This window comes from Acinonyx jubatus, chromosome A1 (genome assembly GCF_027475565.1).
Source record: "Acinonyx jubatus isolate Ajub_Pintada_27869175 chromosome A1, VMU_Ajub_asm_v1.0, whole genome shotgun sequence".
Lineage (NCBI taxonomy): Eukaryota > Metazoa > Chordata > Mammalia > Carnivora > Felidae > Acinonyx > Acinonyx jubatus.
The window spans coordinates 107,598,320-107,624,779 of record NC_069380.1 but is presented as its reverse complement, the minus strand read 5'-3'; the positions used below and the strand labels follow the sequence as shown (position 1 = coordinate 107,624,779).

General features: G+C 53.0%; 1 protein-coding gene across 8 annotated transcripts in view; it reads left to right on the top strand.

Moving 5' to 3' along the window:
- Positions 1-1,292: 1,292 nt before the first annotated feature.
- Positions 1,293-26,460, top strand: part of ACSL6 (acyl-CoA synthetase long chain family member 6) — a 66,914-nt gene continuing 41,746 nt past the window's right edge. For 2 of the 8 annotated variants that reach the window (XM_027076746.2, XM_053220650.1), the window contains exons 1-9: positions 1,294-1,616; positions 18,657-18,877; positions 20,997-21,111; positions 22,031-22,095; positions 22,360-22,461; positions 22,972-23,071; positions 23,640-23,818; positions 24,824-24,856; positions 26,399-26,450. In XM_027076746.2, the coding sequence (XP_026932547.1) occupies positions 1,568-1,616; positions 18,657-18,877; positions 20,997-21,111; positions 22,031-22,095; positions 22,360-22,461; positions 22,972-23,071; positions 23,640-23,818; positions 24,824-24,856; positions 26,399-26,450 (916 nt within the window). In that variant the 5' untranslated portion in view covers positions 1,294-1,567. Of the gene's footprint in view, positions 1,617-3,664; positions 3,747-10,545; positions 10,678-10,779; positions 10,930-13,014; positions 13,164-18,656; positions 18,878-20,996; positions 21,112-22,030; positions 22,096-22,359; positions 22,462-22,971; positions 23,072-23,639; positions 23,819-24,823; positions 24,857-26,398; positions 26,451-26,460 lie in introns of those variants that run through there. The other 6 variants (XM_027076747.2, XM_053220658.1, XM_027076745.2 and 3 more) reach the window with 6 other exon arrangements.

The following is a 26,460-nucleotide window of genomic DNA, read 5'->3' as shown; positions in this document are numbered from 1 at the left end:
AGTCCCTGCCAGGTTGTGCCTGAGTTCCAGCAGGAGCATCTCTACCAGGAGTCCAGATCCTGCTATGGGGATGGTGGAAGATCCTACTGTAAATATGGGAATTGTCTCAGAGGCACACATATGTACACTTTCACCTACAGGTGTCTATGGACAGGCCTGGGCAGACGTATGCCATATACTGGTACTGCAGGTGCAGGCCCCTGTACAAATTCACACCCTAATGGCTAAGTTGTTGAGCACATGCGCACATAGGGCAGGTGGTCTCTGGTGGGTCTGAAGAGACCTCTGGCTCTTCCATTCTCTGCCACCTGATCTCTGTTCTCTGGTTTTCTACCCTTTTCTCCCTGGGTCAGCTAGTGCCTGGCCTGGGAGGGTTGCATATATTCTGGACTGGGCTGCTTGAGCGCTGTCCTCGGTGCTGGAGGCCTGGTGGGACATGCACATTTAAGAACAGCAAGAGTGTTGGGAGGAGGTGACCCTGAAATCCAGGTGTAGGTGTAGGACCCACCAGGATATCTAAATTTATTCTAGTTATTCTTTCAAAAGAAGGTACAACTGGGCTTCCTCTTTCCATCCCAGACACTGAAACAGAAGGTGTCCAACCCCTCAGCCAGTAAAGTGGCCATATGTGGCTGTGGGTGGCTGTGTGGCCATTCCCTGTAGCTATGGGGGGCTTCTTGAGACCTCATGTGCCATAAATAGGTATGTATGAAGACCATGACTGCCTGTGTATTCAAGAAACACCTGTGATTCCATGTGGTTTCCTGTGACCTCCTGTGACCCACGTGGCAGGTTGTGACTACATGGAGCCTCCTGTGACCTTGGGTGGCCTCAGATTCAACCTTCCCAGAAGGGAAGATCTGAAGTCTGGGGTTCCCAAGGAATTTGGGCCCTAATCAGGCCTAGAAATTCGTTTGCCAGAGCCTACACGGACCACCTGTCTCTTCTCTGGCTTGCGAACTTGGCACCCATGGGCTCCTGGTGTCTGTAAACTTGGGTCCTGGGAGGCGTCTGCGTCAGCGGGAACCGGCCCACAGGCAGCGTGCCTCCTAGAACAGGTGACTGCAACCCCTCTGCCACCCAAGCCTGCCCAGCAATCAAAGGCAGGGGCACGCGGAGAAAGGGTCGCGCAGCGGTGGGGTGAGCGCGGTTCACGCTCCGCCGCTCGTCTCCCGTGCGCCCCTCTTCTGCCCGTTTCCCCAGAACGCCTAGTCCTGACGTTGGGGGCGGGGGCGCAGAGGGCTGGTCGGCGCTGCGGCCGGCCCCTCCCCCTCCTGGGCCTCGGCGGTTCCGAAGAGGCTCTGAGCGCTGGGGGCGCCAGGGACTCGGCAGGTTGCAAGGCGGCCTGGGGGGCTCCGGTGCCGAGCGCGCGCCGCGCCCTCCCCCTCCCGCCAAGACTCCGCAGCGGCGCGGAGAGGGGGGGCGCTGCGGAGCCGGGGGGCGGGGGCTAAAAATACCCGGCGGCGGCGGCGGCGGCGGCGGCAGCGAGGCGACTGCTGGGGCTGCGGGGCTGCGGGGCTGCGGCCGAGGAGGCCGTGCAGGGCCAGGCCGGGCCCCGCTGATCGACATGCTGACCTTCTTCCTCGTCTCCGGGGGCTCCCTCTGGCTATTCGCGGGTAAGTCCCCATTCTGTCCTCGTCCCAGACCCCCATCCCCCGCGCGCTGTAGGGTCTTGGCTCCGGGTGGAGGTGAGCTCCCAGTCTCGGCCTCTGAGCAGTCCCTTCAAGTCTCTCTCGCCACCCTGGCCTCCCAGGTCGTCTCCCCACCCCCAAATTCTGGCGGGCTCTGGGTCGGGGTTTGGGAAGCAGCTGGATGTTCGGAAATGAGGGACCTGGCTCTCAGGACATCACAACAGCCTCCCTCGGGTTCTCGCACCCTCTCCCCTTAAGGGAGCACCACCGGTGATCAAGACTAGGCCGAGCCCATTCGTACCGCAAGGGACACATAGGGCATCCTTGCCCATCCCTAGTGTCCAGAAACAGAGGTTGTTGGTGCCTGACGTTTTGCCGCAAGTCAGCGACATAACCAGCACTGTCCTGGGGCTTCTGATCGTGGTCAGGGGTCTCCTCAAGACCCCTCACTGCCCACCCTTGAGCCAGAAATCTTAACTAGATTTCTGCAACGGAGGTGTTTACCTGATTCCTCAGCTCTACCCACTGCTTGTGTCCCCACTGCTCCTGGGCCTTTCCCCTCCCCCTCACAGGAGTCAGCTCCTCGCCCCTGCATTCTCTTAGGAAGCAGTAAGGACCCCCTGTGAATCCCTGCCCAGCACTCCCCTCACCCCCCTACACACACCTGGGGTCTCACCACAGGCCTGTTCATCCACCAGTTCTGCTGCCTGCACCAGCCAGTCCCCTCTGAGAGCGTTGGGTTCCTCCAGGGTATAATACCACTAAAGGGTCTCCACATCGGACTGCCCATGTGCAGATTTAAGCCTGATAAGGTATGTGAAGTGTTTGAAACTTAAACTGGCCTTAAAAGGGACCTAGTCTAAAGTGAATACTCTGTGAATGTTAATTCACATTCAAACTGCAGCTTCAGAGGTCATAAGGTTCTTTTTGAGCCAAAGAAGGGGAATCCAACCGTTTTGAAATCCTTACCTGAAACTTTACATGTACTATTTAATATTCACAGCAAATACAAGGAGTTTGGTGGCACTTTCCCTTTCTAACTGAGGCTCAGAGGTAATTGACTTGCCCAGTGTCACATGGATAATATCTGGCAGAGTGGGATTTGATGTGAGGCTTTAATTGATCAATCATTGCTAAGTGCATGGTGGTATAAGGCCTGAAACTTGGTTGGTGGGCCAGGTGATCACCGACCCCCCCCCCACCCCCATTGCCCTCAGTTGGGCCACGGGGACACTTCCCCTGAGCCGGGGAGTGAGTGAGGCCTCTCTAATCCCTTCAGCTCCCTAAGCTCCTTCTGTCTGTTAGTGTCTGAGAACAGGCCATGCAGGGCCACTCTGGGCCTGATGTGCTCATCTAGCGGGCAAGGTCAGAGCCGGACTCACGGGTCAGGGGCAGGAGTTACCAAAATAATGATGAGGATGATGATGGTGATAGCGACAGCCACCATTTACTGAGTGATGGTCTCCAAGCCTTTCCCTAGTGCCAGGACCCTTTGCTTTACCCTTAGTAGGCCCTCACCAAGCCATGGAACCTTGGTCTCCTGCAGCTGCAAGAAGATATCTGGAGACTACAGGGCCACATGTGTTGGGAGTAATCAGCAGCCTTTGAGAAAAAGCCCCTTACAGTGTTGGGTCCTTGTCTGAAATTGGGGTTCAGCAGACATTGACTCAAACTGATCTTCTGTCCTGCATCATTATGGAGTATTTCCCAAAGTGGTCACATGCCTCTCTGAATGACTGTACAGAGGCCCTGGAGTGGTCAGGGAAGGTGACTCTTGGTACAGGTGGCAGCTGCTTCCATAGAGGGCAAGCTCCTCAATGCAAAACAGGAAATTCCTCAAAGATGCCATATTTGGCACCAGAGTGAGTGACTAAGTAGTGATCACTGGATGGAGCATCCCACAATCATGTTAGGATACTCCCAGATCATGTGTCTACCGTGCTTGGTACTTTGCCTAGTCCCCAGCTTTTCTGTGGGGAGAGAGGAAACTCCTAGGCTAAGACTGACAATACATTTGGCCTTGTGATCTCCAGGGTTCCTAGGAAGCTGTCAGATCCCTTTGGCTCAGCTAGAAAGAGGAGAGGACCCTCAAGCTGATGTCACTCTTTAGTAGAGGTATGTGCTTTTTGCCACCCATTCTGGCTCTAAGGAGACAAGGACTGCCTATAAGGGGCTGCAGGGAGTAGATAATGTGAAAAGGTAGGAGGAAGACACCTGGAGGAAGAACTTTCCATCTGGGGGAGGCAGCCTTGTGCTCTGAGCCCTAGGAGAGCAAGAGCTCCATCTTTCCTATTCCGCACTGGAGAGGCCAGTACTGAGTCCTGGGCCAGCCCAGGTCCCACCTGTGTGTTGAGTAGTAAACAAGGAAATAAATAAAATAGATCCAGCCTGAGTCAGATGCTATGCCTGGCCTGGGAAAACCTCGTTGCTTTCAGTGTCATGAGTTCTCAGGACTGTGGGAGCAATGGATTGCCATTTCTGCCTGGCCATCTGGCACCACTGGACAAAGCAGAAAGAGGTACCCCACTTAGTGGATGAATTTCTGAAAGGGTGTCCCTTCCTCTAGGTTGATGCAGCACCATGTCAGAATAGACAAGGTCTATTCTGCTCAACCATGTGCCTGACCATTGGTGACATCTTAATAGGCTTCTGTGGCATAGAGGGGTGTTTGTCAGAGGCAGGTAGAGAACATCAGGCCAGCAAAGATGTGCAAGAAGAATTATAGAGGAGTGGGTCTTCAGAGCCTTGTGCCTAGGGGGCCTAGATTGTGGGAGGAAGATGGAGTCTGGATAGCTGGAGATTCTGGAGGAAAGGAGGTTTCTTTAGCCTGTAGAGAAGCTCCCTGTTCAGGTGCACTGGCCAGGCTGTGCCAGCAGGGGGAGAATGGAGGCTGGTAGGGTGCAGAGAGGCTGTTAGATGGTTTGGATGAGATTAGATGTGGCTCAGGTTGAGGCTGGGCTCCTGGAGGGGAAAGTAGGAAGCCTCAGCTGTGGCCATGGGGAATGAGGGCTGGCTCTGGTGGCAGAGACTGGTGTGGCAGCCATCTGGCTGTAAGTGTCCAAGGAAGGTGCAGGCTTGCACAGCTTGGCTCAGTTCAATCCCATCAAATCTTCCTCCGCTGATTCCAGGCTCCCAGTAGTATAGAGGACTGATAAGAGATCTGGGGCCATTATAGGGGGCCCAAGAAGGCACTTAGGACCTGTAAATATTGTGGGGCTCCAGGCAGAACAGCTGAGGGCATGCCTCACAAAAGAAAATTTGGATTTACACATGATGCACTGCTCTGTAGGAGAATTCTCACCTCAGCACCTTATCCTCCCCAGCCTGTGGTAGGATACAAGAGTCATACCAGTGACAGCACACCAACACCAGAGGGCGGCAGAACTGGGCCTTTCAGCTCTGGCTGGTTTCCTGTCCCATGTGATTACAAGGGCCCTTAGATTGACCTTCAGAAGGCTGACTTTGGCTCAGCTTCAGGCCCAGATGGGACCCAGGACTATTCCATACATACATCAAGCAGAATAAGTGAGCATGAGGCTCTGGCTTGTTTGCAAAAAGAGGCAAAAGTTATAGGCATTTGTATAACACAAGCTGCACTTTGTAATTAGCCATGTGATTAGTGTGGCACATAGTAGGCACTCACATATTTATGGAATGTGGGAGGGGGTTGTTTTTATGGGGGGAAGTGTTGTTGCAAACGTGCTGATTTGACTGCTGTTTCCCTGAGCACCTACCATGTGTCAAGCCCTGTGTTCTACAATTCCCTAACCTTTCCTTTAATCTTCCCCACAACACTGTGGTGCTGTTATCCCCATTTAAAAAATGACGCAGTGAGACTCAGGGAGGTTCAGGGGTGAAGCAACTCCTAAGAGCTATGAGCCAGACCATACCCTCAGACTTCCAGTCCAGGGAGGAACCATCAGACCTGAGCAGCCAGGGCATGAGCCCTCCAGCAGACTTGTCCGTAGGCACAAGTAAGGGAGTGGTCCTTGGAAGGCGGAGGGTTTGAAGAGAGGACAGACATAAAGTGCTGAGAGCAGGGGCTGGCACATAGGAAAGGGCCTTTAAATGTTAATTCAAGCTAGGCCTTCCTTAAAGCAGGTGCAGGGTTCTGATGTGCAGAAAGGGAGTAGGGAAACAAGGCATTCCAGGCAGAAGGACTAGTCTGAGGAAAGACTGGTCATAGGAGTGACTGTGGCCAAACTCGGCTTGGCGAGTGAGGTCATCAGGGCTGCGTTCTGCAGGCCCTAGAATACCAAGCCAAGCATCCTGGGCTTTGTTCTGTACAGTGGCTGCTTCAAGGAAACATAGCCCAAACTGGACATGTGGGTGGCCAAGGTGACACTACCCCTGCACATCTACAAGCCATGGCTAGTGTCACCTCTCCCACTGAGCTGCAGTTTTGGGCCTCCTATAGTATGATCTCCTAGAAGGCAGGGCCAGAGTTTCTTCTCTCTGTGCCCCAGTCTGGGGCCAGGCACAGTGTGAACTGTTGTTTACTGCATAAATAAGTAATATGAAGAATTCCATGAGAATAATTTATTTTAATAATGATGTGTTTTATAAGCCATTCTCTTACCACAAATCAATTAGCAAATAATAGATCCTGTGTGTGCTTTTACTAGGTGCCAACTGGGGATGATGCCAGTGTGGTAGAAACAGTAGGGGAAAGCAGGCATGAACTCCTCGCAGGCAGGACAGGTCAGCCTTCACGGGGGAACCGTTAGTGCTAAGAACCCAGAACAGAAGGAGGTGCTCCAAAAGTTTTTGCTAAAGGAAGGAGGGAAGGACCAAACCCATACCTGCAGGTAATTGGTTTTCTGGAAGATATTCTTCTCTAAGGGTGAGGTATTTTGTTTCCTTAGAGCTCCAGTAGGGTGGGAGCTCTGACCAAGTAGAGCAGACAGGAGGCTCTAATCAGGGTCCTCAGCTCACCTGATGGTCTGGTGTGATGGCCCCATTTCCTGCATTGGCATGGCCAGAATCATCACTAGCCACCCATTGGGCTTCAGGAATGCTACTTTGGGCCCTTGGAGTGTCCTTCAGGATGCCCAGGCTGGTCTCCCACCAAGGCTTGGATGCTCTGGGAGCTCATGGTGGGTGTAGTCATTCCCAGACCTTGTTCCTTTTTGTGGCTTTTGATTCATGTGAGGCTTGGGGTCCGTGATAGGCAGAAATGGAAAGATGGGAAGTGGGTTGGGACAAATTCTGAACCAAACTGAGCTATCTGTTCTGAGACCTAACCTGTAATCTCAGAGCCCGAAGGATTTTTAGATCCCAAAAAGTTCCACCTGTACCTACCTACTTGCTCTTCCCAGGAACATCTTTCCTTTCCTGACAGCTAGTTCAGGTGTTTGGCTGGGGTTGCCTATGGAGAATAGGTGGGGGAGGGGGGTGCTGGCTTCTGATTTGCCATCTGCCCATTCAGGCCTGCATTCTGAGATAGGTGTCTTCTGGGGCTTTAGAGCAAGAAGCCAGGCCAGGATAGTACCAGTGAGGGAACAATCAGCATCTCTGTTTTCAGACCCTGGGACAAGCAAATCTGGAATGACACCTTTTGGGGCTAGGAACAGACCCAGTGATTGATGATTATTGGAGGAAAGAGAGAGGACAGGCAGGCCCAGGTCAAACGGGCAGCTCTGGGAGCAAGCCCACTAACCAACACCAGGAATCCCACCCTACTCCCAGTGCACTACACCAGCCTGGCCCACCAGTACAGGAGGTGGATCCCAAGGGACCAACCAGGACTCAGCCCTGCTACAAGGCCCTTTGGTACCCTCCAGCATGTGGATTGCTGCTGGGGCTAACTATCTCCAGTCAGTGTCCTTCTGACCACTAACCCCTGGCCCAGCCTTGGCTATAGACCATTCTGGGCAGTGACTGCAGATCCTGTCGAATAGGCATAAGAGCCACTGGGAGGGACAGTGAGGTCAGTCAGAGACTGGGCAGCAGGATAAAATATGGGCCTGCCAGTAAGGTTGGACAGGGAAGTTGGCCAGAGGCTGGATGGCGAGGCTCTAGAGGCCAATGAGATGAAGGCAGTTAACAACACGGAGAAGGGGGACTCACCGGGACCCATCCAGACCTTCAGTGAATCCTTAACTTTGGAAAGGGCAGTGCTTCTGGCCCCTCTGCTATGGCCCCTAGAGCTGAGGTTGCATGAAGCCACCTAAACCCCAGGACCCTGCTTAGTGTCTGGCGAGCTTCAGTGTTAACGGTGATAGTGCCTTCTAGCAGATGGGTTGGACATGGTTCTCTTGGAGATGCCCTCAACTCACCCTTACTCAGCCCCCCACCCTGCCTACAGTCTCTCCCCACAAGCCTAGCTCATCTTGGAGTGGTGGAGAGAAAGGGAGGGCAGGCCTTTTCCTGGCCAGTGGGCTGGTGAGAGGTGTGTGTACATATTTCCCTATCCCTTGCCACAGGTCAGACATCAGGGAAGGCTGAGACCCATGAAGCACCCTTTCCATCTGTACTGAAGTGTCCTTTCCCCTCCTGCTCCTCTCCTTCCTCTGACCTCCTGTTCCCCTCGGGGTAGCTCCCTGAACACTCACAGACATGCCTGGCCTCTTGGCTTCATGGGGGTACTGTTGGCCCCAACTTACAGATGAAAGACCTGAGGAGGGAACAGCAATGGATGTCCATCAGAGATGGGCATTTTCTTTGGGCTGAGAAGCTGACCAGGCCTGTTTCCGTTGGCTTGCAGGGAATCAGCAGAGCAGCCACCAGACCTCCTGTTGCTTCTGAATCAGTTCCTCAAGTGTTTTTGTCCTAGATTTCCTCTCAGGCTAAACCACCATGTGTGTGTTTGAGGTCTCCCTGTGTCACTGTCTCCTGTTAATGGGAGTCTGAGTAGCATTCATACTTCATAAGGTACTAGGTTTGTACTCTGGTTAATGGACAGCTCCTGGTGACCCCCAGGTGTCAGAAAAGCAGCTCTTCTGGCCTCTGGAAGTCTGAACAAAATTGATGTCTGATCTTGTCATGGGGCCTCTGTTGAGGATGGAGTCCAAGCCTTGGAGTGTCCCAGAAGCTTGTGATCTTGCACGCTGGGCTCTGGGTTACCGTAAACCCTACCCACAGTTTGAGGGCAGTGTGGCAGCAGTTCCTGGCGAGGTGGGCAGAGGATGCATGCGGCCTCCATTCTTAAAAGTCCTTTCTGGGCACTGCAAGTTCTTTCGTTTGCCATTACATTTTTCTTCCCTTTTCTTTCTCCATGTTTAATCATCAACACTATGAAAATTACCAAAGTTCCCTCATAAATAAAAGGCGGTGACCTTAGATCCAGCCATTTCTATTTTCAAAAGGGGGCAAAACGAACAGATCCTCAGAACGAGCCAATCCTACTTCTTGGTGCCACCCACTCTGACCCAACACAGTGCTTTCTTTCCCTGGGGCCACAGAGGCCTCTGGCTCCATCTGGAAAGGTGGCAGGTTCAGTGAGAATCCAAGTGATAGTTGCTCTCGGTGGGTCAGTGTGAACAACGTCCAACAGCCTTCCTGGACCAGCCAGGGCCTCGTTTTCGCTTGGTCTGAAAGAGATTTTTGTTTTCTGGTGAGAACAGCCCCAGTCTGGCGCCCAGAGCTAGCCGCAGGAATACACACCCTTTCATGTGACAGGCCCAGAGTGGAAAGATACAGCACCAGGCCCTCCCCTGCACTCCTCAGGAGGCGGGCATTTGCATATTCCCCATTCATCCTGGCCTTGAAAAGGAGGCCTGAGTTCTCAATGCTCCTGCCCAGCTGAGGGCTGGGCCACTTGAGCCCTGATATTAACCCTGTGGACACCAGTGGCTCTCAGTGGCCAACAACAGAACCTTGCGGCCCTAGGGCAGTGAGAGACGGCTGCTGTGTGACCCTGACCTCCAGAGGGATGAGTCAGGAAATGGCAAGGTCCCACTGACAGGCATAGCCTTCCACTGAACTAAGTGAAACGTGGATTTGTTTCTTTTTGTGGCATTCCGAAGAGAAACTTTGTCAGAGTATGGGGGAGCCAGAAAATTAAGCTATTTATCAAATTTTCCAGAAAATTTACTTTTAACCAAAGGCAAAACTCTCTCTTCTCTGCTTATTGTCTGTTCTGTGAAAAAACAGTGACACTTAGAATGGTTGGAATGGAGTCTTGTTGGCTCCTGGCTACAGTAGCAGCCCCTTTAGCAGAGTTCTAGGGGTACAGCTTGACTGGTGGGGAGGCACTTATGCATCTTAAAACCCCAGGTTACTAGGAGCTGGTGGGTTCTCTTAGCTGATGGCTGTGACACTGAAGGCATGAGGCTTATATACAAGTACCAAGTCTTTTTTCTTCTGCAGCTAAATGCTATCCTCCCAGACTCAGCTTCCTGCCCCTTTCCTCAATGCAACCAGACTCCTGCCACTTTCCTAGGAGCCTCAAAATCTTACAGGCTGTTTCTGCAACTTACTAACCCACTTTTATCAGTCTATCCCCTTCTCAGAACACTCCTTTCCATCTGCTCCCAATTCCCACCTTCCTCCCTATTCCTGACTAAGGATGTGCCTCAGGTCCTGTCTTTTGTGCATTCCTTCCTGAGCAGGGTCCCTGAGTGCTCCTGAGTGAACAAGCAGGTGAGCAAATCCCTCTCTTGTCCCCCCACCTCAGTTCCCACAACCCTATCTTAGCAGAACCCCCGTTGGAGGAGGTCACATCCTGGGCCGCGGCCATCTGCAGTGAGCCCTAAGACCCTGGCCCTGCCAGGAGTGGCCTCTGGTCCCTTTCTGAGCTTGAACCTATTGGGTTCACAGTATGTCCTCAGCGTGGGCCGGTGACGGAAATGGATCACTGCTCCTGAAGCCAGAACACTGGCAGTCCTAACACGGACTGTCTGGGAGGGGAAAGGATCATGTTGCAGCCACAGGATTTGGCTTCCTGCACGGTGGGGCCTGGCCAGGGGGTGTCCCTCTGCCTGTGCAGTGCTCATGATCCTCACCAGCATCCCCGAGTCCTGCCTGCTGTCCCAGGGCTTGGTGTGGAAGGAAGGGCAATGAGGCTGAGGCTCATCCACACCATTGGCCCTGGTTATCATACTCGGTAAATATTTCCATAGGGACTTCTGCCAGTTTTAGCCTCTGATGCCCCCTCTTTGCTCTGAAATTTTAGTTGTGCCCGATTCATGGTAAGGACAACGTTTATCTCAGAGCTTGTGAAAGACACTGTGTTTCTGTTCGCTCCTCTGTCCTCAAGGTTATTTGTATTTTTAAGTTCCTGAAAGTGTTGTTTGAGCCTGGCTTCCTGGTGTTGTCGTCAGGAATGTGGGCCCATGTTCCCTGACCAGGGCTTAGGGTGAGTGGGATTCTTTAAAGGTGCCGGCATGGTGGGAGGAAGGTGGGGAGGTATCAGAGGGCAGTGAAGGCTGTTTCCCGCACTGAATGAATTGCTAAAGGGAGGCATGTTCACAGTGAATCCGGGCTAGCAGGTACAGGTGGTGGCCCTGCTCAGCAGTCAGGCACAGCCAACTGTAGGTGGACTTTTCCACATCGAAAGGGCTTAAATTGAGCCTTCGGAGCTATAATCAGGCTCCCTGGGGAAGCTCGGCAGGTGAGTTGCTGTGTAACCCAGCAACCTGCATCCTAGCCTCTTGGGGGATGTGCAGTGTGTCTCCCCTGGCACTTCCCCGGTTGGGGAGGCCCTGGGCCCCATCTCTGCCCCAATCATCTGTGGTTCTGTGACTCTAATTAAAACCCAAGAGGAAGATGGAGAGAAAGCCTCACATAGTAGAGATAGGCATGAATATCTGTGAGGACCGGGTAGATACGTGGGCCAAGGGTGGGCTGCTGTGTTTGCGTGTCTGCGTGTCAGGGCCGCACAGGTTATGGTAAGATCTGTGCTTTTCTTAACCTAGTGATGGGGCCACAAACTTCCTGGGATGGAACTGCTGCTGTGACTGTGTCCCCAGCACCCTGTGTGGCTTTCCATCAGCCAGGACCTTGGTCATGGCCGCTGAATTTCCTGCTCTGAAAGCTGCCCTGAGATGCATTTAAATGAAGATTTTGTCTTGTTTTAAAACATCTCTGAAGATGACTAGAGAAACGTAGGGATCCTGCTAAGAAGGATGAGGTAGGAGCTTTGTGAACAGAACTTGGGTCCTCAGGCATTTGTGTATGTATTTTAAAGCTTCTTCCAGGTGGATTGGAGGAGGATGGGACCTGCGGGCTGAGATAGGCACCTGCCAGATTCTAGGTGGGGGCTACTGAGGTGGGAAGAACTTCCCCTCAGGCCTGCCCCACATGGTGGGGAGAGCAATAGAGGCTCCATCAGCCGCAGGCAAAGTGTTGCAAGGTCTGTGAACTCTAGACTCACCAGGCAAGTTGTGCACACAGCCCCTTAAAAGGGAGCTCAGAGCACTGGACTGTGGCATGGGACTGTCCTGCTGCTGAGGAGGTAGGTCGGATTTGGGTAGACACTGGGTCCATCTTGGCAGACTCGGAATCACCTGTTCTGGGTAGGGCCTGGAGGGTGGAGAGCTGGCCACTGTGGCCTGGACTTGTCTTTTACTTTTCAGCAGGGGCCACCATGTTGCTACTGTGTGCCCAGCCACATGCTCGTCACCAAAATAGGAGTGAAAAATGGCCATACCTGACCCCCTCCCCCCAACCCCACGGAGACAAACCTTGCAGGAGTGAGGCCCTGGGAGTCTGTGGGACCTCTGGTCCCAGTCTGTCTGCCAGAGGTGCTGAGAGATGTCAGAGATCAGCTTTGGTTCCAACAGGCCTGGGTGTGGATTCTGGCTCCAGGATGGCTAGTCCCTGGCAAACCAGGAAACAGTGTCCCTAAGGGCAGTCATTAAGGAGGGGCTGGTGTGCTGGACTAGGGTTTTCAGAAGAGACCTGCTGACCCTGATCCTTGGTCCAGAGTATCTCTGAGCAGGTGTTATATCTGGGACTGTGACCAGTTTCCTTCCTCTCCCCAAGTAGACAGGTTGTGACCTTGTGGAGTCAGGGAGTGGAGACAGTCCCTGGGAGGGGCTGGCAGTGGAGTCTCCTGGGCTTCTAGATGCCTCTCTCAGCCGGACATCTGGCATCCCCACCCCCACTCCCCACTACTTCCTTCTACCTCTGCCAGTCACGTTGGCTGCAGGTCCCCAGCCCCTGGCTGAGGCTCTGGCCCCTAATCGGTGTCATGGATGGATGTGTAAAGAGGCTTTGTCCTTAAGCAACCCATTTGGCAAACTCCCGTCCAGGACTGAAGACAGAGTGGAGGTGGGGGAGAAGCAGTGAACGGAGCTCTGGAAACCTGGCAGAGTGGGGGTTAAGGCGGGTTGCTTGGCTCTAAGCTGATCTGAGCCAGTGCTGCCCAATGTGCAGATGAAGGGGGGGGCAGCAGCTCCTCATAGAGCTGTTCTGTACCCAGGTCCTGCCAGACCTGCTCCCACGGCCGCCAGGGAGCCTCTGCCACCACTGCTAACGCCTCCACCACCACCCGGCTTCTCAGAGCAGGCGGCTGTTGCCATCCGCTGTCCCCAGGAGGGCACACTTGGGGCAGGGCCTTCGCCACTTTTGTGCCTTGCTCAAGATGTGGTAAGCTCTCTCCCTGAGCCCCACATACCCTTTATAAAGGGAGGCTGGTACTAGTGGGACCAGTTCAGCCGCCTCCCCAGTGCCAGGAGCCCTCTGGAAAGGTAGGGTATAAATGCATGTACTTTTGCAAGTTATCTTTGAGCCCTTCTGGCTGGCAAAGAGATGGAGTAACCGCGTTAGCTAACTACTGTCTACTGAGTGTTTCATTTACTGTGTGATTGGCACCACACTCTGTCTATCCATTGGCTTGTTTGAGCAGAGGCCCAGAGGGATAAAGTGACTTGTCCAAGGTCATACAGCTATCAAGAGTCTGAGTCAAGGTTCAGACCAGGTCAGTGCAGCACCAGAACTTACCTTTGGGCCCTCTCCCTAGATTGTTTTCTGGGGACCCTGGGCCCTGGGAGAGGTTGTGATTTTCTTTTTGAAGCCTTTCTTTGAGAGTTAAGGATGTTCTTTAATGATCTGGTGGCTTGCCTTGTGCTTGCCCACCATCAGAGACCCAGAACCCCATTGCAAGAACTCCCACCCCACTCCGGGTGGATGCAGAGGGAACCTGAATGATTTAAAGGGGAGGAAAGAATCTGAGAGTCATGAAGTCCCTCAATACTGGCGTGATGAGTTTGGACTTTTGTCCTAAGGTGGTAGGGAGCCAGAGAAGGTTTTTGAGTAGTAGCATGACATGGTCCTATCTGTGTACCAGGAAAATAACCTTGGTATCAGTGTAAGCACTGGTTAAAAGCAGGGATGCCTATGAGGAGACTGGTGTGGGAATCTGAACTGCACTTAGTGGTAGCTGGACCAGGCCATGAGCTGTGGGGGTGAAGAGGAGCAGTCAGCTTTGAGAGGTGTTTAGGAGGGGGCCCTGACAGAGCCATCTAGGTAGCTTGTGAAGGTCTAGAGTGCTGCAGTTAGGAGGCTGGGTCTGCCACGGGTTCTTGGATCTGAGCCAAGGGCCTCAGGGCCATCTCCAACAGGGACTGTGCCTTGGGGCTCTACCCCTGCCACCCTGCCACCTTGGTGCCAATATGCTTCCCACCAGGGTTTCTTTCCTTCTATTCTTCCCCTTCCTGGGCTTTGACAGCTATGCCACTCACCACCCACCTTCCATGTGCCCCAAATCAGTGGAGAACATGGTACAAGGAGGGGAGGGATGGGGGGGACTCTCAGTCCCCTAGCCTGTGCCACCACTTGGGGTCCTGAACTGTTCTGTGCCAGAGGACAAAGAGGTATAAGATATGTTGGGGGAGAGGAGACTAGTTTGTGCCGAGGGCGCGGTCCTCCTGCCAGCTGAATATTTACAAACACTCACTTGGCAACAGTGCACCACTGATTCCGTTGGGTGCTGCCCAGCCCACCCCCATCCCACATCCTATGCTGCTGCCACCAGGAGAGCCTCCTGGGGTATGGGAAGAGGCAGCTCTTGTTGGGATCCCAGGGACCACCAAACCCCACCCTAGCTTAATGGAGAGAGAGTAAAGGTCAGAGGAGGCCAAGGCCCTTTGAAATAATGAAATGAGCCCAGACCCCAGGCCTTGACTCTACCCTGCCCCCATGCGAAGGGTTTGGTGGCGTGGGTTGGCTCTCAGGCCCATGTCCTCAGAAGACCTGGATTTGCAGCTCTGCCCTGCAGTGGCTCCCAGGTCTGCAGGGAATCTAAGGGTATACGCAGGCAGCCCTGAATGTCTGAGAAGGTCAGCAAGCCTAGGAGCATGATATGTGCACCACTGATTCCCTTGGTTGCTACCCAGCAGGGAGGGGTGCAGGCCCAGCCTCAGGGCCAGAGTTGCTACATTCACTTCAGATGCTTCCTTAAGGGTGGGTACCTAAGTAGGAGCCTGAGGAGGAGTGGGTAGCCAAGCCCTTTCTCCACCACCCTCCATTGCCCCAGGCAAATGGGTTATCTAGAGAGAAGGTCCCAGCCAGGAGAAGACGGTCTGAGGGACCCACCCCTACTGTGTGCACAGTGAAGAAGAAGCGAAGGGGCCTGACTGCCTGATGCCGCTTCATAGGCTCTGGTGGCCTTGTGCTGCCTCCTTCCCCTGCAGCCTGGGCCTGGGCCTTTCTGAACAGGTCTGGAGGTGGTTACCTGTGGGTTCATCCCCACTGCAAATGAGGGCACAGGTGTGGATATGATGGTCCAATGTTGGCAGGGATGGGGTAGTGGTATGGGAGGCTGTGGTCTGGGCCCTGGATCCTGGCTTCCCTAGTTGCCCCCTCTGTATCTGTGGATGGCAAGTACCTTCTTCTGTGGAGTCTGTGTGTTTCCACCTTCGGCAAGGGCTTCCTGGACACCAGGAATTCAGCAAGTTTAGACAAGTTCTGTTCTTCCCTCTCCTGGGGCCTGTGATACTTTGGTGACTTCTGAGAACTTGCATATCTAGGAGGCCAGCCTCTCAGACTTGTGACATTGACCTTTGTACAAGATTTCTTGGGCTCAGACCTTATTTGCTGAGTGGAATATTCAGTTGGCTAAGTGCTCTCTGCTCTCTGTCAGCTCTAGCTTCTGTACGTTTGCTTCCCTCTGTTAAGGACATCCTTTCCTCTTCATCTTTCCATCTCAACGTCAGTATGACTCCCTGCCAGAAGCCTGTCCTGACTCCCCATGCCTGCGCCGAGCACCTTCTCTGGCTCCCCATGCCTAATCACAGCCCAGACCACACTGCACAGCCCTGTCCGCTCCTTCATGAGTCGCCCAGGAGGAGGGCAGGCCCACATCTGGCTTGTCCCAGGGTCCAGCACTGATCTAGATGAGAGCGGTGACCATGTGAGGGTCTGCTGAGTGAATGGGGGTTGGGTGGGTGGATGGATGGATGGCCATTCTGGGCTGTGCTCTGTGGATATCAGCGAATGCTGCAGATACCCACGTTCTGCTGTAGCTCAGGGCCCATGAGCAATGGCCGAGGACTAGGGACTGTAGGGTTCTTTCTAAAATTTTGGGGGACCGTACAGCTGAGCTCTTAAGGCTTGTCAGAGGCTTCTCAGCCCATTGAACCAGTTCACCCCATTAGAGGAAATGTCAATGAGCTCCAAGCCCACCCCAAGAGCTGATGAACACATCCGGATTTTCCACTATGTGTACTGAGTTATTTCTCTGATAGGCAGGGCTGTCACTTGGTCTCCCCATCTGCAGCTTAGGGAAGTAAATGTCCCAAGGAAACTAGCTGGCTGCCTGCCCAGGGTCTTCCCCAGAGTGGCTTTCCTTGGTGAATTCACTGGGGTCCATAGCTGGGCCTCTTCTTTGCTGGTGCAGAACCATAATGTGATCGATATGCCAGGAGTGATTTGTTCCTGTGGGATGGCCTCAAAACTGATCTAGCTCAAGGAGGCTACCAGTAAAACTGGGTTTCCAGCTCAGGAACTCAGTGAGAATGATGAACTCAGTGAGGAATTTAGTGAGGGCTGGCTGGGGGCTCACTTTCTCTGCTCTCCAGGGGGCAGCTAGAACCTGGGGGTGGTTCATGAGTGTTCCCAGGATTCAGACACTCAGACAGCCTGTTGTGCCATCTATAGAGCATAAACTCTTGAGGGACCATATCCAGGGCCCAGCCACCTCTGCCCGGTGCTTGGGCCTGCCTCCTTGGTCTGACAACCATACCCCTTAACCATCTGTTTAGTCATGGCGTGCCTCTAACTATGCCAGGCACAGTATGAGTAAATGCCTCTGTGATACTGTCCCCATATTAAAGATGGGCAAGTGGAGGTCCAGAGAGGTGAGTTATATGCAACCTTGTGTCACTGATAAGTGGAGAAGAAGGGATTTGAATCAAGATTTACTTGCTTTCTCTGCAGTGACTTGCACATCACTGATCTCATCTCTGATGTGGTAATGTTACAATTTAGTACAAATATTATTTATTGGGATTTCAGCAGATTGCTCCTTTCTCCGGGGTCAAGCAATTGCTGTTTGGCTCATATCCTATGGCTGCAGAGTAGCTGCTATTGGGTTTCTCACTGTTTTCCAAAAAGGAAAACCACAGTCTTGCTTCCAAAGGTCAAGGGCCAGTAAGGAGAGAGGCCATAAGTGGTGCATGGCAGCCTGGAGCTTACCCAGCCCTCATTAGGTTGGCAGACCTATAGGTATTATGTGGTGCTTGTAGCCTCAAATCCTACTGGGCAGTGACACTGAAGATGCCCTAGTAAAGATAAAAGCATCCAATGCCTGGTCCATCCTCACTGCCTCTCTCAGTCCTGGGTGAAGTGAAGACCCTTAGCCCAACTGGCCATATGTCTGCCCTGCCATCATTGCTTCATTTAGTGGCCATCAGGAGAACGTGGCAGCTCCTGAGACCTGCTCTCTTTGAACCAAACTTAGTTAATAGTATTTCTCACAGCAACACTTCCACTGTCCACCCCAGGGCATCCTCTCTATGCCCTCATTAGCCCACTGTCGCCACTTGGACTGTGGTGGGCAAGCATGGAGTCCTGACCACTTTATGTGACATCACAAGGAGTGCTGGTTACCCCTAGAAGTGCACACAGCACTTTGCTGAGCCCTTTCTCTCTGAGCCTTGGTTCCTTTCCCTTCCCATCAGTTCCCCTATGCCACTTCTGTGTCCTCTGGACATGAGCTGATTGGGTCCCAGGGGGACGGCCCAGGGCCCAGTTAATGGTGGGGCCAGCTGTGCGCTTGGTGCTTGGTTAGTGGCCATGCAGAGTTGTAGTGCATAGTGGTCAGCAGTCTGGGGCCAGGGAGCAGTACCTGGATCCCACCCTGGCTGCTCTTGGTAACTTTGCTGTTCCTCACAAAGTTGGCCCCAGCATCACCTCTGGCCCTGGCAAGACTGTGGCTCCAACTTTTCTTCAAGAAGAGCCTATGGTATGATGAGGATGTAGACCTGGGGAAGCCCTGCTGTGTCACTCACTGGACCCTTGCCAGAGAGATGATTGCCCTCATGTCATGAGGGCCAGAGGCACCTGTAAGAGTGGGTCCATGGGCTCTGCTCCCTTTCCTTTCTCTGTCTCCCTCAGGATCAGGGCCTGGTGCTGGGAACTTTGAGGTAGACTAGGAGGAACCTGTACCCCTTCACCGACTCATTCTGGTCACTGCGCTTTTCATACTCCAGGAGCAAAGAGAAGCACAATAATATGAACACAGAGGAGAGGCAGAGCACCCAAACCCTGGGGCTCAGGAGGCATTAATTCCAGAGCTTTCAGAGCATTCCCTGGCTTCTGGAAGATAGGGAAGCATCTGTCATCCATGGCCTAGGGCTTGAGCATATGGTTCTCAGGAAAACCGGGCCGGATGTCTGACTGTCAAGTGTGACCGCTAAGGGATCTGGCCTGTCACCTGGACAGGCCTGTCTAGGGATACACTGTGTTGCACAAGAAGACTGTACACCCCAACCAACCCAGGGCCTGCCCTACTGTATTTGGCCAGGGCCTGGCCAAGGTCATTTTGTCATTTGTGATCCAAGACAGATGGAAGGACAGAACCAGACTCCTCCCTAGCCTGCCATGAGCTCTCCTCTCTCACCTACCTCTTGTTTCCTACAGAGTTCATCCTCTCACTTCTGGAGAAGATGCAGACACAAGAGATACTGAGGTTGCTGCGGCTGCCCGAGCTGGGCGACTTGGGCCAGTTTTTCCGCAGCCTCTCAGCCACCACCCTCGTGAGTATGGGTGCTCTGGCTGCCATCCTCGCCTACTGGTTCACTCACCGGCCAAAGGCCTTACAACCACCATGCAACCTCCTGATGCAGTCAGAGGAAGTGGAGGTGAGCAATGTGGAAGTGGCTGGGCTGTGGAAAGGAGTGGGCAGAGGACAGGTATCTTGAAGGTAGAAGCCAAGCTTATAGCCGATTTTACCTAAAATGGTGCAGAGAATCTTGGTTTCCCCAAGCAGTGAACCACTAAGCCCCCCAGTAGCCTTGAGCAGCGTCTCCTGCTAGATGCTCCTCTGCCTCTCCCAGGAATTGAACCCTGGGCAGAGCCCAATCATGGCCTTGCACCAGGCCTCTAGTTTGCCTGTCTCTTGGGTGGGAAGACTTGGCTCACTGGTGCCTCAGTAGAAAATCTAATGTTCTCAAGGAGCTGCCAGATAAACTCCCTCCCAGAGTCTCTCTGTGCCCAGCCATGGTCTGGAGCTGGGACTCTGAACTGAGCCCACCCGTGCCCCTGTCCTCCCAGAGCACATGGACTCACAGAGAAGGTCACCAAGGGGAGGAAAGGTGGAGTGGCCCAGCCTGGACAAGGGTATTCCAGGCTAAATCTAGAAGGACTAGTGAGATTTGTTTCTTTCTTAAGCTTGTGACATTTATTTTGCCTTTTTTTTTAAGTTTATTCATTTATTTTGAAAGAGAGAGAGAGAGAGTGGGGAGGGGCAGAGAGAGGGGGAGAGAGAATCCAAGCAGGCTCTGCACTCTTAGCACAGAGCCCCATGCGGGGCTCGATCCTGTGAACTGGGAGTTCATGACGTGAGCCGAAATCACTAACCGGACACTTAACTGACTGAGGTACCCAGGGGCCCCTATTTTGCCTTTTTAAAAATTATCTTTTTCTTAAATTTTATTCATTTTGAATAGATAATATATTCACACTTCAAAAGGGAAAAAGGTCATAGACTGAAGAGCTTCCACCTTTTCTTCCCCAGGGAAACCTAGTAATGATCATCTGTGAGCGAATAGATATTTGCCCCTCTTTTTAAAAGCTATCATGCTGCATATACAGTTCAACATCCTGCCTTTTTTGCTCTTGATCTTGGCAACCATGAGCATAGCAGAGTTTTGCCCACTAGGAGAGGGTGCAGGTCTAGATAGGATGGGGATGTTCAGGGCACTTTTCCAGCAGAAGGCATGATGTGTGCAAAGATGTGAGTATGTGATCTTGTACCTGGTGGCTTTGGGAAATGGAGATTCATGTGGGGTGGCTGGACAGCGGAGAAGGGCTACCAACAGGCTAGCAGAGTAATTACCAGTATGGCGTTTGGTATACAGGAGCCCTGAAGGGCTGGCTATACCTCTTACTAGCTGTATGGTTCTTGGCATTTTCTTAACTCTCTGAGCCTCAATGTCCTCAACTGTCAGGTGAGTAATAAAAGGAGTATCTGCTTCCTGAGTTGTGGTAAGGATTTGGTAAGGTGACACAGAGAAAGCACCAGACTATTTGGTAATTTTAATTATAACTTACTTTGAGAGGCCAGCAAGGACAAAGGCCCATGGGCCAGGATCCTGGAGGGAGCAGCATAGATTTATTTTTTGTTTTTAGTAGTAAGCAGACACAGGGTGAATTCGTGCCGTAGAGGGGTCATGTGGCATGGGCAGGAGCGTTCCTGGACAGGCACCTTTAGCCAGTATTCAAACTAATTCACGCTATTATGTGAATGATGGATGGCACCCAAATTTTTCTTAACCTAGGGGTACAGCAGCAACAGATGATGGGATGAAGGCCACCTTTCCAGGCTGATCCTGATGCCAGAGGGTAGCCTGACTCTAGCCAACACTCACCATTCCATTGTATGAATGAACCATAGGTATATTTGAACAGTCACTGAAATTATGGACATTTTGTGTGTGCTCACGCAGTGTTTAGGTGCTGTGTGCATGTATGGGAGACCAGTGTACTGGGCCTGTGTATGTGAGCCAACTGTGTTTGAGTGTAGCTGCATATAGGTCAAGTGTATACCAGCCATATGTGTGTGAGTGTGTGTAGAGGTTGTGTGTGTACCGTCCAGGTGTGTGTAGGCCATGTGTGTGAGTGCGCACAGAGCATGTCCCAGTCCCAACTGTGTGGCCCTGGTGTGCATCCACGCCGTGTACAGCCTGCTGCATACCGGTGCTCTCCCCTGATGCCTATGCCTGCCTCAGCCAGCTTCCCTGGCCTGTGCTTGGCTCGTAGGACAGTGGCGGGGCCCGGCGATCTGTGATTGGAGATGGCCCTCAGCTGCTCACCCACTATTATGATGATGCCAGGACCATGTACGAGGTGTTCCGCCGTGGGCTTAGCATCTCAGGTGAGAGGGGCTGTGAGGGTCTGGAGGAGCCCTGCCAAGGGTTGAGCAGGTGCAAAGGTGTGAGCCGACAAGCAGGGAACCAGGAGCGTGGCAGGTGAGTGGTTGCCAGGTTCAGAGGAGAAAAGCAACTCCTGGCACTCCTCCCACTCAGGGAAGTAACTGCATTATACGGCCGAAGGGCTGACCTCAGCTTTGTTCTAGCCCTTAGCACTGCCTGACCTTAAACCATCTCTTAGCTCATAGTTAAAAAAAATTTTTTTAATGTTTATTTATTTTTGAGAAAGTGAGAGAGAGAAAATGTGGGCCAGGGAGAGGCAAAGAGAGGGAGATACAGATTCTGAAGTAGGCTCCAGGCTCCAAGCTATCAGCACAGAGCCCGACGCAGGACTCAAACCCATGAACCCCAAGGTCATGACCTGAGCTGAAGTCAGACGCTTAACCAACTGAGCCACCTAGGCACTCCCTGGCCCTTATTTTATATCTCCCATGGGCAGCCCCTGCTAAGCCTCAAACTGCCAGGCCTCTGGCTGGCATGGTTCAGAGCCTGAGCTTCTGGGATGTCTGGGTGACCCAGGGTATGGGTCAAAAGGAAGTGGTCACAGAGAGGCAACTCTCCATCTCTGCCTCATAGTCCCCACGTCTTTGTGTCCCCTTGAGGCTACATCACACAGGTCATGGTGGGAACTGGCACTGTGTTAGTCCTTATTCCAGGGCCTCCCTGATCCTTGAGGACATGTCATGCTTGTGTGCTTTAGGCCTCCTTCAGCTTCAGCAGGTTAGACAGGCAGCTGGGGGCAGTTCGCTTGACCCATGGACCACCCCACAGCTTTGGATGTCCATTCACCTATCTGATGAGCAGATGCAGGTGACACCCACCCTACCATCCTCCCTGGCACAAGGCCTGCTTATCTCTCTGCAGGGAATGGACCCTGTCTTGGCTTCAGGAAGCCCAAGCAACCTTATCAGTGGCTGTCCTACCAGGAGGTGAGTGATAGAGGACAGGCCCTACCCTGTCGACCCATGTAGACCTGGCATTGTGGGGCTTGTGGGTACCCTGCAGGGTCTCAGAGGGTCATTGTTTCCTTGCATGGCCTGTTTGCCAGACTCCCAGCAGCAACTTCAGAGGACTTCCAGCCGACCTGGGTAGGGTCTTAGGGAGGGCTCAGACCTGTAGGAATCCTTACCTGGGAATCTCCCTCCCCTGCTAAAAGTCCTTGCTTTCCATCACTTCCCCATGTCCATGTGCAGGTGGCCGACAGGGCTGAATATCTAGGGTCCGGACTTCTGCAACACAATTGTAAAGCATGTACAGATCAGTTTGTTGGTGTTTTTGCACAAAATCGACCAGAGGTAAGCATCTGCCTTGATTGGTTTTAGAGGTTTCAGTAGAGTAGGGGGTTGGGTACCATACAACAGCCCTGGTCAAACTGCGTGTAGGGCCTAGGACAAGAGAAAACATGGATGTACTTGTTCCATGCCACCACCGATTCCTTTGACTTAGCCCCTAATCAGGAGTGGACATCTCAGCCAAGCTCCATCTACACCCCACCCAGCCCCACAAACAGGTGTTTCCTGAGCCACGGGGGAAGAAAGACCCAGGGAAGAAGGCCACAAGGCCTAGAAATAGGCTTTGGGCTATTTGGAGGCCCCAAATTCCCTGGGGCATGCATGCTCTAGAAAGCTGTGGGGAAGCAGGTGCAACCAGTTAACCTCATGGATTCCTTGCAACGTGGAGAGGGCCAGAACAGAACCTTCTCAGGAAGACCCAGAACAAGTACCCTGGTTGCCTGGGCATAAGAGCAGTACAGCCCTCCTATCTGCCCTGTGCTCCCCCAACCCCGCACCTGTGTGTCTCCACAGTGGATCATCGCAGAGCTTGCCTGCTACACGTATTCTATGGTGGTGATCCCACTATATGACACCCTGGGCCCTGGTGCTATCCGCTACATTATCAACACAGGTGAGTCACCACTGCCTCCTCTTGCCACTGGCAGCCAACCCCTGGACCCCAGCCTCTTAGCTTACACTAATTGTCTGATACTAGTAAGCACTTTGCTTCCATTCTCAAAGAACATTTTCCAATCTGGCCGTTGAGTTGGCTTTCCCCAGTTGGACTTCACCTGAAGGCACCTTCCACAGGGCCTGGCTACCGTGAAGGAGCCTCTGCAGCAGCCTCCACACAGGCTTCCGACTCTCTGAGGCTTACTTTTCAGCTCAGGGCAGATGCGGGGGAAGCGGGGTGGTGGTGGCATATAACCTCAAGCAGACCTGAGATTATGGATCCTGAGCCTGGAGCAAAGGAATGCTTGGAATCTGCTCCAGGACATTCCTTGGCCTCTTGCCCTTGTTTCTCCTAAGCTCCATGCACTTTCCTCTGTGTACAACACATAGCCTACATAGCCTGTCTTCTGCATTTATTTACACACAAGCTTTGACACACACAGCCCATGGCTCTGCTGCCTAGCACATGCTACCCACAGTCACAGCCTGTGCTCACACAGCCTGACTTTTCCTAATGGTCCCTTCAGCTGACATCAGCACCGTGGTCGTGGATAAACCTCAGAAGGCTGTGCTTCTGCTAGAACATGTGGAGAGGAAGGAGACTCCAGGGCTGAAGCTCATCATTGTCATGGAACCATTCGAGGAAGCTCTGAAAGACCGAGGGCAGGAGTGTGGGGTGGTCATTAAGTCCATGCAGGCCGTGGAGGTGAGTGTCTGCTTCTGGGCTATTTACTGGGCCTAGCTGGTTGGCTGCTGAGCCAGCACTGCTGGTTATCTGCCCCTCTCATGCCCCGGGGTGGACGTCTTGGGCCATCAGGGTGTGTCAGGGCTGAGATAGGGCAGGCTTTTACAAGGTCTGGTGGCAGGTGGTGAGGTTGGTGCCTATAGGCATCCTCTAGGTGACAGACTCAGTTGGCTGGCACATTGAATATCACAGGCACCAATAGGTATATGGTAGTGCCAGCCTGCCCCAGAGTTACTTACATAGCCTCTGGAGCCTCCATGTTTTCAGCTAGCCATCAGCCTGTGTGAGCCTCAATACTACAGACATGAGGTCCAGGAGTCTTTGAGAGGTTCCTTCAGTGTGTCCCAAACTCCCAGCAGCCAGCAGAACCAGTTTTTCTGTGCATGACCTCCCCAGAGGCATAAGGCTGGTGGCAGCTTGTGGCCTGCTAGAGTGACACAGGACATCCTGGTCCCCAGGGCCTCACGCCCGCCTCAGTAGCAGCTCACCCCCACCATCCCTTTCTGGATGTAGGCCCCTGAGCTCTCCAGGTGTTCTCCTACCTGCCTGTCTGTCACCAACTATACTTGTAATACATGGGCAGTTGTACCCGTCCATGGTTTGGGGGCCACATTTATGCTGACAACCCCCCATCTGCCCCTCTAGCCTTGACCATTTATCTGGAAGTGTAGGCCACCTAGCCATTCTGTCCTGAGCATGTGTCCCGATGAACACCTCAAGCTGTCTCCCCCGTTGTGCATGTGCACAGTGTCTAACCTCTCCCTGGGCCTCAGGACCCTGTCTGTAATGTGTGGGGTGGCTTAGGCCTGGACGTGCATATAAGAAGAGGCCACTCAGGTGGTTTCTCCACATAGGCAGGAGGTGGTTTCTCCACCATGCCAAGCTTATTTTGATTTTTTGTTTATTCACTTGTTTTGATCAATCAGAACTTTTGAGCATTTTAAAAATCATGGTTTTCTCTTCCAGGAGTGTGGCCAACGGAATCATCATGTCCCTGTGGTAAGCTCATCTGCCAGCAGGTCTTTATTGATGGTATGCGGGGCTTATCCTCACAGACCACGCTCACTATGCACGGGGCCTTGCTGGGGGGTCAGAGAAGCACCCCTGTGTTAATGAGCCATTGCTGTGAGCAGCTTTGGAAATACCCACTCAGGGAACCAGGACTTGTGTAGGTGAGGGTGTAGAGAGGGACCTGGAACAGGAGTCAGACGTTTAAGATAGAGAAAAAAGGGCAGCCATTCCTCACTACCCTTGGTTCTCCAGAGGCCTTTTCTTTGGGAAGGCTTATTTTTTCCCCTTGTAGGTAGTGAACTCTACAAGGATGGGGTGAACAGGAGAAGCAACAGAATTAGAAGTGAACCCCGGGGCCAAGTGCCCTTGTAACATCTGCTGTCCTTGTTCATCTTTGTGAATTTTTCTTTTTAAAATTTTTTAACGTTTATTCATTTTTGAGAGACAGGGCACAAGTGGGACAGGGGCAGAGAGAGAGGGAGCCACAGAATCCAAAGCAGGCTCCAGGCTCTGAGCTGTCAGCACAGAGCCCAACACGGGGCTCAAACCCACGGACCATAAGATCATGATGTGAGCCGAAGTTGGACCTGACTGAGCCACCCAGGCGCCCCGTGAACTTTTCCGTGTGTTACCCCCAAGTGATACTTCCTGGGGTCAAGTCACCAGTGACGGTCACTGTTCCTGGGAGAGCCGTGTGGGAGTTTTAAGCTTGCTTACGAGGCCTCTTGCCTCCAGTCTTCCCTCCAGCTCAGCCCTTCCCACTCTTCTTACCTGCCCCTGAGCTTTCTCATATGCAGATCAGCCCTTCATGGGCAGCCCTGGTGTATGTCCACCTCCCTCATACCATACCCCAGCCTCAGAGCACCATTTTCCAAACTCTTGGCACACCCTTGCCTCCATGCCTCCACCAGTAACCAGGCTAGTTCCTCTTCCAGAGCCCATCTTCCCTTTGTCTGGAGAGATCTTGCTTGTCCCTCAGTCCCAACTCATGTCATCTCTTCTGCATACAAGCGGACGTGATAGGCTCCTTCTGGTGACCCCAGGACTCTGTGCCCTGGGCCAGGGCCAGGGCCAGGGTCTGATACAGAGCAGTCTTGGTGACACAGTGGGAATCTCAGTTCCTGGGCCACACATTCTGTCCCCAGGCCTAACCCCAGACATTTGGGAGAAAGTGGGAAGGCAGGATGGAACTTCTCCACCGAGAAGGTGAGGTCTTTGTTAGAGGCCTAGATGTGACCACTGTAGTCCAATCCCATCTCAGATTCAAGCTGGGGAGGCAGCAGGACCAGGTGAGAAATTAGTGTGACAGATGGATGTCCAAGCCCCCATCAAGTTTCCTCAGCCTCTTTCCTGAGGACCTGCCAGCCCACCTTTCTGACGGCTGCAGGCAGGGGCAGGCACATGACTCTATACCCACTCGTGGCGGGTAGGGGTGCACAGAGAGGCTGGCTGGTTGAGAATTCCAGAGGTCTCGGGCCCTGGCTGGCCACTCTGGGTCCTCTTAACATACACTTCTTCTCAACTCTGCAGCCCCCGAAGCCCAGGGACCTCTCCATTGTGTGTTTCACAAGCGGCACAACAGGTGAGCTGAG